Raw genomic sequence first — 18,422 nt, 5'->3', positions numbered from 1 at the left:
AGGCATTACCTGTTTCAGAGTCCGCCACAAGGCTCCTTTTGACCCTGGTGATGGTCCCTTTGCTGTTGGTCTGCTGCATGTCCTTCAGGTCCACAGTGAATGTCTCCCCCTGGTGGTTATATTTAAAACGCTTCTCTTTCCTGTGGAAGGCCAGCTCCAGATCATAGCTTAGACTACAGTCCAGCTCTCCCCAGGTCTCTCCCTCCCCCGCTTCCCAGCGCACCGTCTCCCTCAGCCTCTTCTCCTCTCCCTCCCGGCTCTCCCTGTCCCTTGCCCCCTGCAGATAGTCCTTAATCTGGAGGACGGCGGAGAGAACGTCGTCTTTCTTCCCAGAGATGGTCATCTTGTCTGGGGACGCCACCAGGACATGGACCTGGTTCTTCTGGCTCAGAGCCACGATGGCCTCCTTCTGGGCCTCCAGGAGCAGGGGCAGGTGGCTGGAGAGAAGGTCCTGGCTAATGCACTCCTCAGAGATCAGCTCGTCCAGGAGTTTCTTCACCTTGGTCAGGCTGGCAGGGGAGGGCCCATACACCACAGCCTCCATACCGGGGAAGACCACGGCTGCTGTGGCACTGGCCAAAAACAGGGCTGGTTTGGTAGGGGTGGGCTGGGTTGGTCTGGTTGTTTTGGCAGGTTTTGATAACTTTTGGGCTATGGGAGTGAATTAAAAAACAAAGAGTGCTGTGAGGAACCTTACAAGACTTTAAAAAATAACAACATTGTATGCTTTGGTTTTGTATTAATGAAACAGAAAAAGAACATGATCTAATTCTGTATACAGCCAAATTCTTAAAGGTATATTGATGATTAAAGTCCCACTCCCACCTCCTTAGAACCTCATTTATCCACCGGATTGACTAAACAAAAGGCACATATTTTTGTGCCCTTAAGTGTGTTTACTTTACTGTGGGACTTTAAGTTAAAGGTTGCAGCTTCAACTCTGTTCTTAAAACCCTGACACCTACCTGCAGGCTTGGGGATCACCTTCTTGAACCTTTTCATAACCTCCTCAAAGTCCTTTATCATCTTGGCTTGGAATATAACAATGTGAATCGTTGTAACTGACGGAGTTCTGATGCTTATCAGTAAATCAGCTATTGCGGCCATCATTGCATTCCCGACCTGCACTGCTCCCAAGTTACCAGCACCTGTACAAGGCCACAAACAATACCACATCTGTTAGAACAGACACTTGTGTCTTTAGTGTCCAGTGTATTTATTTGTTATATCTTCATACAGTACATGGACAGCAAATAATACACGTCACTGTAAGGTTTTCAACAATAATACTAGATTGTTATTATGCCTACCTGTTCCGAGCGCTGGGAAAGAGACCGATTGTATTTTCTCGTCTTCACACATCTTTAACACTTTAAGCATGGAGCTGGTGATCTCCTTCTCCTTGGTCTGTCCCACCATGTGGATGATGTGCTTGGTCTTGAGATTCCCAGGCTTGGTCATGACAACACCATCACTGGGTTGGGTCCCTGGGATCAGAACGGAAAAAAAGGATAAGCAAGTCGTTTTTTACTGTGTTAGAATGAATGTATATTAGGGCAGTTTACGATTCGATACGTATCTAGAGCTCCGATACAATACAGGAATAGATTTGTTTGATTAGGGGAACGAATTGATGCGCTTTGGTTTCAATTTGACTCACGTTATTGTTGTTGTTACATGAACACATTCATTTTCCATTTGAAATTAAATTCTGCTGGACTAGGAGCTGGGCCTCTCTGAGCTGGATCTGTCTGAGATGACATCTCTGAGTGGCCCTCTGTTAGTGTCTGTCAATGGTGTGTATAGGCAACTAAGCTGAGCCATTGGTCAGACTAAGTGAACAAGTACCACCCCACTATCAGATTAGAGTATTTGTTATTTTATTAGGATCCCCATGAGCTGTTGCGAAAGCAGTAGCTACTCTTCCAGGGGTCCACACAAAACATTAAATAATACAGAACATTAATAGACAAGGACAGCTCAAGGACAGAACTACATACATTTGAAAACGGCACTCGTAGCCTACATATCAATACATACACACAAATATCTAGGTTAAAGAGGGGAGAGGTGTTGTGCAGTGAGGAGTTGCTTTCTCTGTTGTTGTTTTTTAAAAGCAGGTTTGCTGTTCATTTGAGCAATATGAGATGGGAGTTCCATGCAATAATGGCTCTATACAGTGCCTTCGGAAAGTATTCAGACCCCTTGACTTTTTATTTATTTAACATTTATTTATGTTAGTCTTATTCTAAAACGGATTAAATAAAATAAAAATCCTCAGCAAATCTACATACAATAAACCCATAATGACACAGTGAAAAGTATTTTTGGAAATGTTTGCAAATTTATTGAAAACAAAAAACAGATATACCTTATTTACATAAGTATTCAGACCCTTTGCTATGAGACTCGAAATTGAGTCTCCTGTATCCTGTTTCCATCGATCATCCTTAAGATGTTTCTACAACTTGATTGGATTCCACCTGTGGTAAATGCAATTGATTGGAGGTGATTTGGAAAGGCACACCTGTCTATATAAGGTCCCACAGTTGACAGTTCATGTCAGAGCAAAAACCAAGCTATGAGGTCGAAGGAAATGTCTGTAGAGCTCCAAGATAGGATTGTGTTGAGGCACAGATCTGGGGAAGGGTACCAAAACATTTCTGCAGCCTCTATGGAGATGGGAGAACCTTCCAGAAGGACAACCATCTCTGCAGTACTCCACCAATCAGGCCTTTATGGTAGAGTGGCCAGATGGAAGCCACTCTTCAGTAAAAGGCACATGACAGCCCGCTTGGAGTTTGCCAAAAGGCACTTAAAAAAAACTCAGACCATGAGAAACAGTATTCTCTGGTCTGATGAAACCTCTGGGCGAAGGTTCAACCTTCCAACAGGACAACGTGGGAGTGACTTCAGGACAAGTCTCTGACTGTCCTTGAGGGCCCAGCCAGAGCCCAGGCTTGAACCCGATCGAACATCTCTGAAGAGACCTGAAAATAGTTGTGCAGCAACGCTCCCCACCCGGCCTGACAGAACTTGAGAGGATCTGCAGAGAAGAATGGGAGAAACCCCCTAAATGCAGGTGTGCCAAGCTTGTAGCGTCATACCCAAGAAGACTCGAGGCTGTAATCGCTGACAAAGGTGATTCAACAAAGTACTGAGTAAAGGGTCTGAATACTTACGTAAATTTGATATTTCCGTTTTTAATTTTTAATAAACTAGCAAACATTTCTAAAAACCTGTTTTTGCTTTGTCATTATGGGCTGTTGTGTGTAGATTGAGGGGAAAAAACGATTGAATACATTTTATAATTAGGCTGTAACCTAACAAAATGTGGAAAGTCAAGGTGTCTGAATACTTTCCTTAAGGCAAAGTATAATGCTGTATGCTTTCTTGATTTTGTTCTGGATTTGGGGACTGTGAAAAGACCGCTGATGGCACATCTAGTGAGGTAATTTTCAACACATTGTTTCTTATAAAGGAAGATGTCCTGCAGTCAATCTCTCCTCAACTCTTAGCCAAGAGAGACTGGCATGCATAGTATTTATATTAGCCCTCTGATTGCAATGAAGAGCAAGACGTGCTGCTCTGTTCTGGTTCAGCTACAACTTCACTAGCTAGGTATTTCTTTGCAGCACTTGACCACATGACTGGACAATAATTAAGATAAGACAACTTTTTGGAGTGTGTTGTCAAAAAAGCAGAGCATCTCTTTATTATGGACAGACTTCTCCCCATCTGTACAACCATTGAATCTATGTTTTGACCATGACAGTTTACAATCTAAGGTAACAAGTAATTTAGTCAACTTGTTCAACAGCCATACCATTCATTACCAGATTAAGCTGCGGTCTAGTGTTTAGGGAATGATTTGTATCAAAAACAATGCTCTTAGTTTAAGAGATGTTCAGGACCAGTTTATTATTGCCCACCCATTTCAAAACTGACTGCAACTCCTTGTTAAGAGTTTCAGTGACTTCATTAGCTGTGGTTGCTGACACGTATATGGTTGAATCATCAGCATACATGGACACACAGGCTTTGTTTAATGCCAGTGGCAGGTCATTGGTAAAAATAGAAAAGAGTAGAGGGCCTAGAAAGCTGCCCTGCGGTACACCACACTTTACATGTTTGACATTATAGAGGCTTCCATTAAAGAGAACCACCTGAGTTCTATTAGATAGATAGCTCTGAATCCACGGTATGGCAGAGGTTGAAAAGCCATAACACATACATTTTTTCAACAACAGGTCATGGTCAATAATATCAAAGGCTGCACTGAAATCCAACAATACAGTTCCCACAACCATCTTATTATCAATCTTTCAACCAATCATCAGTCATTTGTCAGTGCAGTATATGTTGAGTTCCCTTCTCTATAAGCATGCCGGAAGTCAATTTGTTTGCAGAGAAATAGCATTGTATTTGGTCAAAGACAATTTTTCCAACAGTTTGCTAAGAGCTGTGTTGGGTTCTGAGAATATGAAATGTTACTTATTCATGTGTCAGGGAAAAATTACATACTTACCTGACTTGTTTGATATTAATAGTAAACGGTTATATATTTAACCAAGCGTAAGACTGGCCTGCTAATGCTGAGTTTTTATGGTGTCCACTCTAGCTTCCTGCAGTTAGTCTGGGCATCTGGTTAAGGAAATGGGTTTTGCTAAGGATAGCTTGAGCTGACAATGACTTGGTGATAAAATTCTAAAAGCTGGCATTCTATAGACAAGATGTGGTGTGTGACCCGAGGTAGAGATAGCCTGGAAGAGTTTAGAACAATGTCTCATTGTCTCATTTTTCTTGCATCTGGGAAACTAAGCCGGGTTGGAAGTAAAACAACATCCTGTGCAGATAACCAGGAGATGGACCAAGGTGGCTTATGGGAAGGGTAGAAATGACTGACTGAGCATTTAGGGCCTATATAAGATGTTTTTTCATTATCAGTTAAGCTCTCGGCAACACAACCTAGAGTGTGCGCTCGACGGTTTCATTATTGCAATAATTAATCGATGTTGAATAAAGATGATTGCTTGAATAATTGTCCAAGTCTCTCTCAGTACTGAAATTTCCACTACACATGTCACTGATGGAGTGCTAAGGTTGAGGGTCTACAACAGAAATTAAGGGTTACAGGAGGAAGGTATATAGTGGATGCAGCTTAGCCTGTCTAGGACAGGGGTTCCTCTAGCGCCACTCCTCCCACATTGCACTGAAAAGGCAGAGCGCAAAATTCAAAAAATATTTTTTAGAAATATTTAACTTTCACACATTAACAAGTCCAATACAGCAAATGAAAGATAAACATCTTGTGAATCCAGTCAATATGTCCGATTTTTAAAATGTTTTACAGCGAAAACACCACGTATATTTATGTTAGCTCACCACCAAATACAAAAAAGCACAGACATTTTTCACAGCACAGGTAGCTTGCACATAACCAACCAAACTAACCAAGAACCAACCAAACTAACCAATAAACAACTTCATCAGATGACAGTCTTATAACATGTTATACAATAAATCTATGTTTTGTTCGAAAAATGTGCATATTTGAGGTATAAATCAGTTTTACATTGCAGCTACCATCACAGCTACCATCAGAAATAGCACCGAAGCAGCCAGAGTAATTATAGAGACCAACGTGAAATACCTAAATACTCATCATAAAACATTTCTGAAAAATACATGGTGTACAGCAAATGAAAGACAAACATCTTGTGAATCCAGCCAATATTTTCCGATTTTTTAAGTGTTTTACAGCGAAAACACAATATAGCATTATATTAGCTTACTACAATAGCCTACCACACAACCCCATTCATTCAACGCAACGTTAGCGATGGCGAATAAACCAGCAAAATATATTAATTTTTTCACTAACCTTCATAAACTTCATCAGATGACAGTCCTATAACATCATATTACACAATACATATATGGTTTGTTCGAAAATGTGCATATTTAGAGCTGAAATCCGTGGTTATACATTGTGAAAACTTATCATCTTTTTCCCAGAATGTCCGGATATATTTCTGACACTCACCTATTCTGACCAAATAACTATTCATAAACTTTACTAAAAAATACATGTTGTATAGGAAATGATAGACACACTAGTTCTTAATGCAATCGCCGTGTTAGAATTCTAAACATAACTTCAGTACGACATGCAGCTTACGTTATAGCGAGAGAGCGCCCCAAAATCTGGGCGCAAACTAATAGTAAACATGTTCGACAGATATATGAAATAACATCATAAATGGGTCCTACTTTTGATGATCTTCCATCAGAATGTTGTACAAGGGGTCCTTCGTCCAGAACAATCGTTGTTTGGTTTTAGAATGGCCTTTTTCCCTCTCGAATTTGCAAGCAAAACTAGCCAAGTGGCGCTAAGATGTCCATCGTCACCAAACGCAGAGAACGCAACACGCCTAAACTCCCGAAAAAATTTCAATAATCGGATAAAACTATATTGAAAAAACATACTTTACGATGATATTATCACATTTATCAAATAAAATCAAAGCCGGAGATATTAGATATTCAGAAGCCAATACTGATGACCTTTATGCGTCTTCCTGAACAAAGGAATTCGGGGTCATGTCATTCCAAGCTCTCTCTTTTGACCATAGAAATACCTAGAAACCCCATTTCACCTCTCACAGCCTATTGACATCCAGTGGAAGGTGTATGAAGTGCATGTATAGTCATAAATTTCAAGCAAATTGATAAGGAGGCCCTGGAACAGAGCCTCGATTTCAGATTTTTCACTTTCTGACAGGAAGTTTGCTCCAAAATGAGTTCTGTTTTACTCACAGATATAATTCAAACGGTTTTAGAAACTTGAGTGTTTTCTATCCAATAGTAATAATAATATGCATATTGTACGAGCAAGAATAGAGTACGAGGCCGTTTAAATTGGGCACGATTTTTCCCCAAAGTGAAAATAGCGCCCTCTATCCTCAACTTGGAATGTGTTGAGTGCAGGGAAGCGGTTACATGTGGCAGGCATTGATAAGGGGAGACGGGTGGAGATCTTAGAAACTAACAAATGTCACTGTGGGAGAGAGGGTAATGTATAACATTTACATTATGTCAGGATATGTTATTGTTAGCCATCAGGGACCCTCTGGGAGAAGAGACACAGTCTGGTATCAATAACCATGACAGCCTTGAGTTGGGGAGGAGTGAGCACTTTGGTGTAGAGGTCAGGTTAGATGAAGTGAGGAAGAACAGATATCACTAAGGTTCTGTCTAGCAGCAGAGATGCATTGACTGTTCGGTTAAGGAGGAGGGGACTCAGCCTAGGAGAAAGGGTTAAATATCAGTGCTTGTGTGAAATGTTTTTTTTTGTCTGAATACAGCTGTGTCGACCCTTTGAGAATAATTAAACTAGGTTAAGCTTCTCTAGTGTCTGCGAGTTATTTACTCTGAAAAATAAGAACCTAACAGCTGGCAACAAGCTGATAGGTCTGCTGTTAGAACCAGTAAAGGCCACTTTACCACTCTTGGGTAACGGAATGACTTTGGCTTCCCTCCAGGCATGAGGACAAACAACTTCCTCTAGACTCAGGTTAACGATATGACAGACAGGAGTCAGTGACCATCCTCAGTAGCTCTCCTTCAGATCATGACTCCATTTTGCTCCTTCCTTCCTATAGGCAGAAACTCAAAACAGGAAGCACCCATGCTAAGGTCTATTCAAAGCTGGTCTGACCAATTGGAATCCATGCTTCAAGATTATTTTGTTCCGGGTAGCCTCTGAGAATAACATTGACGTATAGACAGACACGGTGATTGAGTTCATCAGGAAGTGTATAGGGGATGTTGTTCCCACTGTGACTATTAAAACCTACCCAAACCAGAAACCGTGGATAGATGGCAGAAGACGCGCAAAACTGAAAGCATGAACCACTGCCTTTAACCATGGCAAGGTGACTGGGAATATGGTTGAATACAAACAGTGTAAATATTCCCTCCGTAAGGCAATCAAACAGGCAAAACGTCAGTACAGAGACAAAGTGGAGATGTATGTGGCAGGGACTCCAGACAATCATGAATTACAAAGGAAAAACCAGCCACGTCACGGACACCGACGTCTTGCTCCTGGACAAGCTTAACACCTTCTTCACCCACTTTGGATTGTGGGCTCTCGTTCTCTGTTGCTGACGTGAGTAAGACATTTAAGCATGTTAACCCTTGCATGGCTGCAGGCCCAGACAGCATCCCTAGGCGGCGTCCTCAGAACATGCGCAGACCAGCTGGCTGGAGTGTTTACGGACATATTCAATCACTCCTTATCCCAGTCTGCTGTCCCCACTTGCTTCAAGATCTCCACCATTGTTCCTGTACCGAGGAAAGCAAAGGTAACTGAACTAAATGACCATCATCCCGTAGCACTCACTTTTGTCATCATGAAGTGCTTTGAGAGGCTAGTTAAGGATCATATCACCTCTACCTTACCTGACACCCTAGACCCACTTCATTTGCTTACCGCCCAAATAGTTCCACAGACGATGCAATCGCCATCGCACTGCACGCTGCCTTATCCCATCTGGACAAGAGGAATACCTACAGTTGAAGTCGGAAGTTTACATACACATAGGTTGGAGTCATTAAAACTTGTTTTTCAACCACTCCACACATTTCTTGTTAACAAACTATAGTTTTGGCAAGTCAGTTAGGACATCTACTTTGTGCTTGACACAAGTAATTTTTCCAACAATTGTTTACAGACAGATTATTATAATTCAATGTATCACAATTCCAGTGGGTCAGAAGATTACATACATTAAGTTGACATTGCCTTTAAACAGCTTGGAAAATTCCAGATTATGATGTCATGGCTTTAGAAGCTTCTGATAGGCTAATTGACATAATTTGAGTCAATTGCAGGTGTACCTGTGGATGTATTTCAAGGCCTATCTTCAAACTCAGTGCCTCTTTGCTTGACATCATGGGAAAATCAAAAGAAATCAGCCAAGACCTCAGAAAAAAACTGTAGACCTCCACAAGTCTGGTTCATCCTTGGGAGCAATTTCCAAACGCCTGAAGGTACCAGGTTCATCTGTACAAACAATAGTACGCAAGTATAAACACCATGGGACCAGCAAGAAGAAGTGTTCTGTCTCCTGGAGATGAACGTACTTTGGTGCGTAAAGTGCAAATCAATCCCAGAACAATAGCAAAGGACCTTGTGAAGATGATGGAGGAAACAGGTACAAAAGTATCTATATCCACAGTAAAACGAGTCCTATATTGACATAACCTGAAAGGCCGCTCAGCAAGGAAGAAGCCACCGCTTCAAAACCGCCATAAAAACAGACTACGGTTTGCAACTGCACATGGGGACAAAGATCGTACTTTTTGGAGAAATGTCCTCTGGTCTGATGAAACAAAAATATAACTGTTTGGCCGTAATGACCATCGTTATGTTTGGAGGAAAAAGAGGAAGGCTTTATATGTGGATATATTGAAGCAACATCTCAAGACATCAGTCAAGAAGTTAAAGCTTGGTCGCAAATGGGTCTTCCAAATGAACAATGACCCCAAGCATACTTCCAAAGTTGTGGCAAAATGGCTTAAGGACACCAAAGTCAAGGTGTTGGCAGTGGCCATCACAAAGCCCTGATCTCAAACCTATAGAAAATGTATGGGCAGAACTGAAAAAGTGTGTGCGAGCAAGGAGGTCTACAAACCTGTTACACCAGTTACACCAGCTCTGTCAGGAGGAATGGGCCAAAATTCACCCAACTTATTGTGGGAAGCTTGACCCAAGTTAAACAATTTAAAGGCAATGCTACCAAATACTAATTGAGTGTATGTAAACTTCTGACCCACTGGGAATCTGATGAAAGAAATAAAAGCATTCTCTTTACTATTATTCTTACATTTCACATTCTTAAAATAAAGTGGTGATCCTAACTGACCTAAAACAGGGAATTTTTACTAGGATTAAATGTCAGGAATTGTGAAAAACTGAGTTTAAATGTATTTGGCTAAGGTGTATGTAAACTTCTGACTTCAACTGTACGTATGAATGCTGTTCATTTACTATAGCTCAGCATTTAACACCATAGTACCCTCCAAGCTTATCATTAAGTTTGAGACCCTGGGTCTCGACCCCGCCCTGTGCAACTGGGTCCTGGACTTCCTAACGGGCTGCCCCCAGGTGGTGAAGGTAGGAAACAACACCTCCACTTCGCTGATCCTCAACACTGGGGCCCCACAAGGGTGCATGCTCAGCCCCCTCCTGTACTCCCTGTTCACCCATGACTGCATGGCCATGCACACCTCCAACTCAATCATGACACAACAGTAGTAGGCCTGATTACCAACAATGACAAAAAAGCCTACAGGAAGGAGGTGAGGGCCCTGGCGGAGTGATGCCAGGAAAATAACCTCTCCCTCAACGTCAACAAAACAAAGGAGCTGATCGTGGAGTTCAGGAAAAAGCAAAAGGAGCCCGGACCTATCCACATCGACGGGACCACAGTGGAGAAGGTGGAAAGCTTCAAGTTCCTTGCCATACACATCACTGACAATCTGAAATGGTCCACTCAAACAGACAGGGTGGTGAAGAAGGAGCAACAGCTACTCTTCAACCTCAGGTGGCTGAAGAAATTTGGCTTGGCCCCTAAGACCCTCACAAACTTTTACAGATGCACAATTGAGAGCATCCTGTCGGGCTATATCACTGCCTGGTATGGCAACTACACCACCCGCAACCACAGGGCTCTCCAGGGGGTGGTGTGGTCTGCACAACGCATCACCGGGGGCACACTGCCTGCCCTCCAGGACACCTACAGCACCCGATGTCACATGAAGACCAAAAAGATCATCAAGGACATCAACCACACGAGCCACTGTCCGCTATCATCCAGAAGGTGAGGTCAGTACAGGTGCATCAAAGCTGGGACCGAGAAACTGATAAACAGCTTCTATCTCAAGGCCATCAGACTGTTAAATGGCCATCACTAGCCGGCTACCACTGGGTTACTCAACCCTGCACCTTAGAGCCTGCTGCCCTATATATATATAGACATGGAATCACTGGCCACTTTAATAATGGAACACTCGTCACTTAAATAATTTTTACATACTGCTTTACTCATATCATATGCTTTACTCATATCATATGTATATACTGTATTCTATTCTACTTTATTGTAGTCAATGCCATTCCAACATTGCTCGTCCTAATATTTATATATAATTTAAATCCATTATTTTACTTTAAGATGTGTGTATTGTTGTGAATTGTTAGATACTACTGCACTGTTGGAGCTAGAAACACAAGCATTTCACTACACCAGCAATAACATCTGCTAAAAATGTGTATGTGACCAATAACATTTGATTTGAAGTTGTCAATGAGGTTTGTCATTATTGATTGATAACAATTTTTCCACCTCTCCCACACTAACTTTAGAAAATTAAAATGTACAATGCTTTTCTTTCATTATTATTTTTTTTATGCATGAATACGAAGGCTCACTGTTCGTTTTTGGCATTTCCTGCCTAAGTTTGCCGACTCTGCCAATTAAATAATCATTAAAATAATTGGCAACATTAAATGGTTTTGTGATGAATAAGCCATCTGAGTCTATGAAAGATGGCGTTAAATGTCTTTCTGCCCATAGTCATTTAATGTAGTCCAAAGTTTTTTTCAATCATACTTTATATCATTGATCTTGGCTTCATAATACAGTTTCTTCTTCTTTTGTTGAGTTTAGTCACATAAAGTCAGATGTGCAGCCAGACTTATTAGCCACTCCTTTTGCCCCATCTCTTTCAACCATGCAGTTTTTCAATTCCTCAACAATCCATGGAGCCGTAACAGTTCTAGCAGTCAGTTTCTTAACTGGTGCATGTTTATGAATAATTGGAAGAAGCAATTTCATAAATTCATCAAGTGCCGCATCTTATTAATCACATCAGATCAACAAATGTGTTTAACACCATCCACATAGGAGTCAAAGCAAAATATTTTGTATGATCTCTTATACATTATTTTAGGCCCAGCTTTTGGAGCTTGGGCTTTTCTGGATATAGCCACTATATTGTGATAACTTCATCCCATGGGTACAGATACAGCTTTAGAACAAAGTTCTACAGTATTAGTGAAAATGTGATCAATACATGTGGATGATCCTGTTCCTAGTGTTTGTTTCCAGAACAGCTACCTTGTCCTTGAACCTCAGGAACTTGACCACTATCGGCCTGGACCTGTCATCTGGGCCGGTGCTGGGTTTTCCAAGCCTGTGGACATGCTCCACCTAGCTGCTAGGCCAAACAACTCCCCAGACCCAGCCTTGGTCGGCAGGATCCCTGGACAGATATTAGCAATCCCAGCAACTGATGCCAACCGCGTTGCGGGATCCAAACTCAAAAGGTGGCTAGCTAGTAACTAAACGTTTTCAATATAACACTTTTTCAGAGACTTTCAAAACAAACAGAGCACTCCCTCACTCAACAGGAAGTGACGTCACCTGGTTTATCTCTGTATGAGGTTGAAAATGTACAGTGCCTTCAAAGTATTCACACCTCTTGACTTTTTCCACATTTTGTTGCTTTACAGCCTGAATTTGGATTGGTTTGGGTTTCCACAGACCGATGCACTCATATCTTAAACAATAGAACCGGGGACCGATGCATATCGATAAATCCGTTACATCCTTAATGTACATCAAGACTCATACCTAAGGCTTTGCACTCGTCCACGACTGTCTGTCCAGCTGCTTTTAGAATGGCTCCTGATACACCTGCAGAGTGAGATAGGACATGAGTTTAACCTTCAGCTGAAGACCTGTATGATGCAATAATATCGTTTGGCTGATTCGAAAGTTGGAATTGGGGGAGGAGGATCGTACCACAGTTCAGATCGAGGCTCGTGTTTGTACTGCTGACGATGGCGTCCGTTTTCTCCTTAGTGATGTCACCACATACTACCTTGACCTTCACTGGCCCAATTATTGCTTCAATTGTGTTTCCTGGATGAAGGGATTCACAGAGAAAAGGGTAAGTAGCAGGCATTTAGCAGTAGAACACATTTAGCAACAGACTGGAATTGTACGAACCTGTCTGAACACTGGTGTCATCTTCTTCCTCAGAGTTGGTGTTCCACATATCACTGTCATCTTCATCACCATAAAGATCATCCTCAAGATCATCGTCACTGTTGTCTTCAACCTGGTTTTGGAATCACAATGTTTGCATTTAGTTGGTAAGGAAAGGTTAGTACATCAGATTTGTATTTCCTCAACATACTGTACCATCTGGCTTGTCTTCCACTGGTTGAGCCCCAGCTGAAACTCCTGCAGGATCTTGTCCTCATAGATGACGATGTAGATCAGTTTAATGATGGTAGAGGAGCACAGTGATAGATGATCCTGGATGCCCTGGAGGATGGCACCAATAGAATCTGTGCCGCTAAGGCCACCACCACCTACAATGGGAATCATACAAAATTACCTGCATTAGGTGGAGCTGAAAAAAATAGGACAACAAGAACCAATGGATGACTAGATTTTGAATGTGACAATTAAAAATGGCAGCATGGTGGTAGCCTAAAAAAAATATTTGATGGGGTAATTTAGAGTTTTTAATAACAACAGTTTTTTTTAAGAACCTGTAACAACGCTGAATGACTAATAAACCATTGCCCACCAGTGCCAACAGCAGGGAAGGACACGGTGGTGATCTGTTTGTCCTCACAGCACTCCAGGACCTTGGTGACTCGTTGTGTAGCGTCAGCCACAGAGTGGGGCCCCAGTATGTGGATGATGAAGTCACACTGAAGGGCCCCGCCACTGGTCACCCCTGCTGCATCAGCCCTCAGAGGGCCTGGATAAAGCAGATGTCACACACAGAGAGCGAGCAGGCGAGAGAGCGAGCAAGAGAGAGAGAGAGTGCGAATGAGAGTGAGAGTCAGACTGAATGGCTGTGAGCCACCACAGGTGAATTGTTATGGGAGATGGGAGACACTCACAAATGGTTTTGCACTCCTGTTCAACTGCGCTCCCAGCTGCTTTGACAATTGCTGCACTAACTCCTGAAAATAACATGTTTAAAATGAGGTCATATCCTTAAAATCTATTTTTAAAAAGACTGAATGGAGAAAGTTATATTCACAGAATAGCTAATAATGTATTTTCTGTAGTGCGCTAACAATGTACCATTTTATGTTTGTTTTTTCCATATACAGACCTCCTGTTAAGCTGATATCAGCGTTGGTGCTATTCACAATGCCTCTGACAGTTTCTTGAGTAATGTTGCCTTTCCTCAATTCAATTCTGACACCATGGATCTTAACTAGGGGTCGGAAAAGGTCAACATTTCAGCGGCAAACATTATTGTGATGATGACAACCAACGCAAATGTTGAAATAGAACAACGGAAATGAATTTAAAATGTAAACAAAGATGTATCAAAATCCAACCTTGATTTGGGGGAAGACTGGACTGAGAAGGTGTGGATGCAGCCTAGATAAAACCCATAACCTTAAGTTATTACACGCATCAACCAAACAAAACCACAGAACATGTCCAACTGAGCCTTAGTCAAACTAAATCTACCTGCTTGATTTTGTGTGGGCGCAGGTTACTTTTGTTAAAGTAATTTCTCAAGGAGTCAAAGATCTTCTGCTCAAAGGCCACTATGAAAATGATTTTGATGCTGGATGAGGTCATCTGTGACGTGTGGCTCTCCAGTCCTTTTAGAATGGCCTTGATGCAATCTTTGGGTTCAATGCCACCTTGCCCTAAAGCAAAAGACATCACCATCCAAAGTGATAAATAGATCGTTTGAAACCAATAACTTTTAGTTTTACACTACATTTCAGTTGAATCACCTGTGCCAATAGTAGGCATGGACACTGTGGCTGCATTCTGGCTCTCACACAGCTGTAGGACCTTCTCTATGGAGGTGATGATATCTGCAGAATTCTTGGGCCCAACCATCTGAGCTATGTTTTTACAGTTTAGGTTCCCACCACATGTGAGCACAACACCATCGGCCTTCAGCATACCTGGGGAAATTGGGACACAAAGTCAATTCTACAAACCTCAATGCACTTCAATTTCTGGACAAATAAAGACTTAATATAATAATACTCAACCAATTATTTTGCATTCATCTTCTACAGATTTCCCAGCCGCTTTCAGGATGGCTCCAGAAACCCCTGTCAAGTCATTGAGTATGAGATATGTTAAAGAGCGACAATCAAAAAAATGTTTGAAAACAGCCTTTGTGGAAACATTTATTCTGACATTTTTTCCATGCCAAAAATGAAAACATGAAGCAGACCAAAGTTTGTTCCTTTAAAAACCTGCTGTATTTAAAATGTTGTGTTCTTCAGCTTGGAAAATAAATACATGTGACTCTGGATGACAACATAATGTTTGTTTGAAACATCAGGGCTGTTTTCCTAACAAAGTTAAATTTGCTTAGTGTTTTGTTTCTTTGCCACGATCCTAACGAGTATTGCGATACTGGTATCATCCCGGCCCTAGAGGTTATTAAGAACAAAAAGGCTATGTCACGGAATGAAGGGTACGTAACAGTTTTCCTTGGATTGGTTTTATTTCAATCCTGCCCACATGCCCACAGCACACAAGTAATCAACAATTCGGAGTGGCAGCTGAACACGACTGATCATAATGCACAGCACACTGACCATGGACAAATTGGTTTAACTTTGGATATCCCTACGGGGCTAGTTAGGGACCATCAGTAAATTACACAATGTACAGTTGAAGTCGGAAGTTTACATACACCTTAGCCAAATACATTTAAACTCAGTTTTTCACAATTCCTGGCAATTTAATCCGAGTAAAAATTCCCTGTCTTAGGTCAGTTAGGATCACCACTTTATTTTAAGAATGTGAAATGTCAGAATAATAGTAGAGAGAATTATTTATTTGAGCTTTTATTTCTTTCATCACATTCCTAGTGGGTCAGAAGTTTACATACACTCAATTAGTATTTGGTAGCATTGCCTTTAAATTGTTTAACTTGGGTCAAATGTTTCAGGTAGCCTTCCACAAGCTTCCCACAATAAGTTGGGTGAATTTTGGCCCATTCCTCCTGACAGAGCTGGTGTAACTGAGTCATGTTTGCAGGCCTCCTTGCTCGCACACACTTTTTCAGTTCTGCACACACATTTTCTATGGGATTGAGGTCAGGGCTTTGTGATGGCCACTCCAATACCTTGACTTGTTGTCCTTAAGCCATTTTGCTACAACTTTGGAAGTATGCTTGGGGTCATTGTCCATTTGGAAGACCCATTTGCGACCAAGCTTTAACTTCCTGACTGATGTCTTGAGACATGTTGCTTCAATATATCCACATAATTTTCCTACCTCATGATGCCATCTATTTTGTGAAGTGCACCAGTCCCTCCTGCAGCAAAGCACCCCCACAACATGATGCTGCCATCACCGTGCTTCATGGTTGGGATGGTGTTCTTCGGCTTGCAAGCCTCCCCCTTTTTCCTCCAAACATAACAATGGTCATTATGGCCAAACAGTTATATTTTTGTTTCATCAGACCAGAGGACATTTCTCCAAAAAGTACGATCTTTGTCCCCATGTGTAGTTGCAAACCGTAGTCTGGCCTTTATGGCGGTTTTGGAGCAGTGGCTTCTTCCTTGCTGAGCAGCTTTTCAGGTTATGTTGATATAGGACTCGTTTTACTGTGGATATAGATACTTTTGTACCTGTTTCCTCCATCATCTTCACAAGGTCCTTTGCTGTTGTTCTGGGATTGATTTGCACTTTTCGCACCAAAGTACATTCATCTCCAGGAGACAGAACGCGTCTCCTTCTTTAGCGGTATGACGGCTGCGTGGTCCCATGGTGTTGATACTTGCGTACTATTGTTTGTACAGATGAACATGGTACCTTCAGGCGTTTGGAAATTGCTCCCAAGGATGAACTTGTGGAGGTCTACAATTATTTTTCTGAGGTGTTGGCTGATTTCTTTTGATTTTCCCATGATGTCAAGCAAAGAGGCACTGATTTTGAAGGTAGGCCTTGAAATACATCCACAGGTACACCTCAAATTGACTTAGGCTAATTGACATAATTTATCAGAAGATTCTAAAGCCAACACATAATTTTCTGGAATTTTCCAAGCTGTTTACAGGCACAGTCAGCTTAGTGTATGTAAACTTCTGACCCACTGGAATTGTGATAGAGTTAATTATAAGTGAAATAATCTGTCTGTAAACAATTGTTGGAAAAATTACTTGAGTCATGCACAAAGTAGATGTCCTAACCGACTTGCCAAAACTATAGTTTGTTAACAAGAAATTTGTGGTGGTTGCAAAACAAGTTTTAATGACTCCAACCTAAGTGTATATAAACTTCCAACTTCAACTGTACATTGGACAATATTTGTAAATTTCAATAGGTCCAAATTGCAATGACATAAAAACCTCAAACCAACTAGTATTTGTAGAAATTAATATACAAATATTGAAATAATTTAATGAGAAAACTAAAAAGGTGTGTGTAACATGAAAATATTCTCCCATTTATATTGTGTAATATATTGACTAGCCCCACATATAGGCTATCCAAAGTCAAACCAACTTTGCCAAAGTCGTGCACCGGCCGGCTGAAGCTAATTGGCGAAAGAAGTTTGCTAGCTAACCTAGGCTACTTCCAGCCACAAGACCTGGTTAGACTGTTTTAAAGTTATCTAGAAGGGTGAGTGACTGTAACTGTGTACTGTTTTTGTCAGAGTGAATGTAGAAACTCTTCCCATGTGCGAACATATACAAGAGACACACACATCAAAGCACGGCTCCAAGACCTAAATCTCATTCTCAGGTGCGTTTCCTAATGAGGACGATTGAAACCGAGGCTAAATCAGTAAGTTCAGCAACCCTCTAAAGACTTGCGACTAACCTGAACTAAAACCTAAAAGTCTAAAGTGAGATAATTTGCCTAATTGTAAACATTGAAACTGACACTTACCAGAGTTCAGATTCAGATTTTGGTTGTTGGAATTCACTACGACATCCACTGTCTCTTTGGTGATGTCGCCCTTCTTCAGGATCACTGACACGCCACCTATAATCACTGTTAATAGAGGAGAGAAGTCTGAGTGAGGACACGGCATGCTATAGGTTTTAGTATTTAGTATTATAGTATTTATCTTTATGGTAACACAAAAATGAAGGAAATAACCTTTGATGTCTGAACCTGGTTTAGCCGCTAGGGGTGGTGGTGGAGGTGTGCTTTGTGAGGCGTTGGCTGCAGGGGGAGAAGTTGGTGTTGTGCCTGTTGCTGGTTTGCTGGTTTTTTGTTGACGACGATAACCCTGTTAAATTAAGCAGGACAAAAGAGGTTTCACTTTCAACAGGAATACTTCACCCCATTTACAAATGCCACTGTACATTTCCTCTTCAATCA

The 18,422-nt window shown here is 41.4% G+C and overlaps 1 protein-coding gene across 1 annotated transcript in view; it reads right to left on the bottom strand.

Moving 5' to 3' along the window:
• parp14rs3 (poly(ADP-ribose) polymerase family member 14-related sequence 3) overlaps window positions 1-18,422 on the bottom strand; it is a 31,045-nt gene that overhangs the window by 3,345 nt on the left and 9,278 nt on the right. Inside the window, exons 6-21 of the mRNA XM_039014242.1 lie at window positions 18,198-18,330; window positions 17,985-18,089; window positions 15,122-15,184; window positions 14,855-15,031; window positions 14,580-14,764; window positions 14,444-14,486; window positions 14,212-14,316; window positions 13,994-14,056; window positions 13,672-13,848; window positions 13,278-13,450; window positions 13,083-13,194; window positions 12,876-12,995; window positions 12,705-12,767; window positions 1,311-1,487; window positions 966-1,148; window positions 10-651 (exon numbers count right to left, since the gene is read on the bottom strand). Of these exons, the coding sequence (XP_038870170.1) occupies window positions 10-651; window positions 966-1,148; window positions 1,311-1,487; window positions 12,705-12,767; window positions 12,876-12,995; window positions 13,083-13,194; window positions 13,278-13,450; window positions 13,672-13,848; window positions 13,994-14,056; window positions 14,212-14,316; window positions 14,444-14,486; window positions 14,580-14,764; window positions 14,855-15,031; window positions 15,122-15,184; window positions 17,985-18,089; window positions 18,198-18,330 (2,521 nt within the window). The remainder of the gene's footprint in view (window positions 1-9; window positions 652-965; window positions 1,149-1,310; window positions 1,488-12,704; window positions 12,768-12,875; window positions 12,996-13,082; window positions 13,195-13,277; window positions 13,451-13,671; window positions 13,849-13,993; window positions 14,057-14,211; window positions 14,317-14,443; window positions 14,487-14,579; window positions 14,765-14,854; window positions 15,032-15,121; window positions 15,185-17,984; window positions 18,090-18,197; window positions 18,331-18,422) is intronic.

The sequence above is a fragment of the Salvelinus namaycush genome, chromosome 19, assembly GCF_016432855.1.
Source record: "Salvelinus namaycush isolate Seneca chromosome 19, SaNama_1.0, whole genome shotgun sequence".
In the NCBI taxonomy this organism is placed as follows: Eukaryota; Metazoa; Chordata; class Actinopteri; order Salmoniformes; family Salmonidae; genus Salvelinus; species Salvelinus namaycush.
Note: the sequence above shows the minus strand (reverse complement) of the source record. Positions and strands in the feature narration are given on the sequence as shown.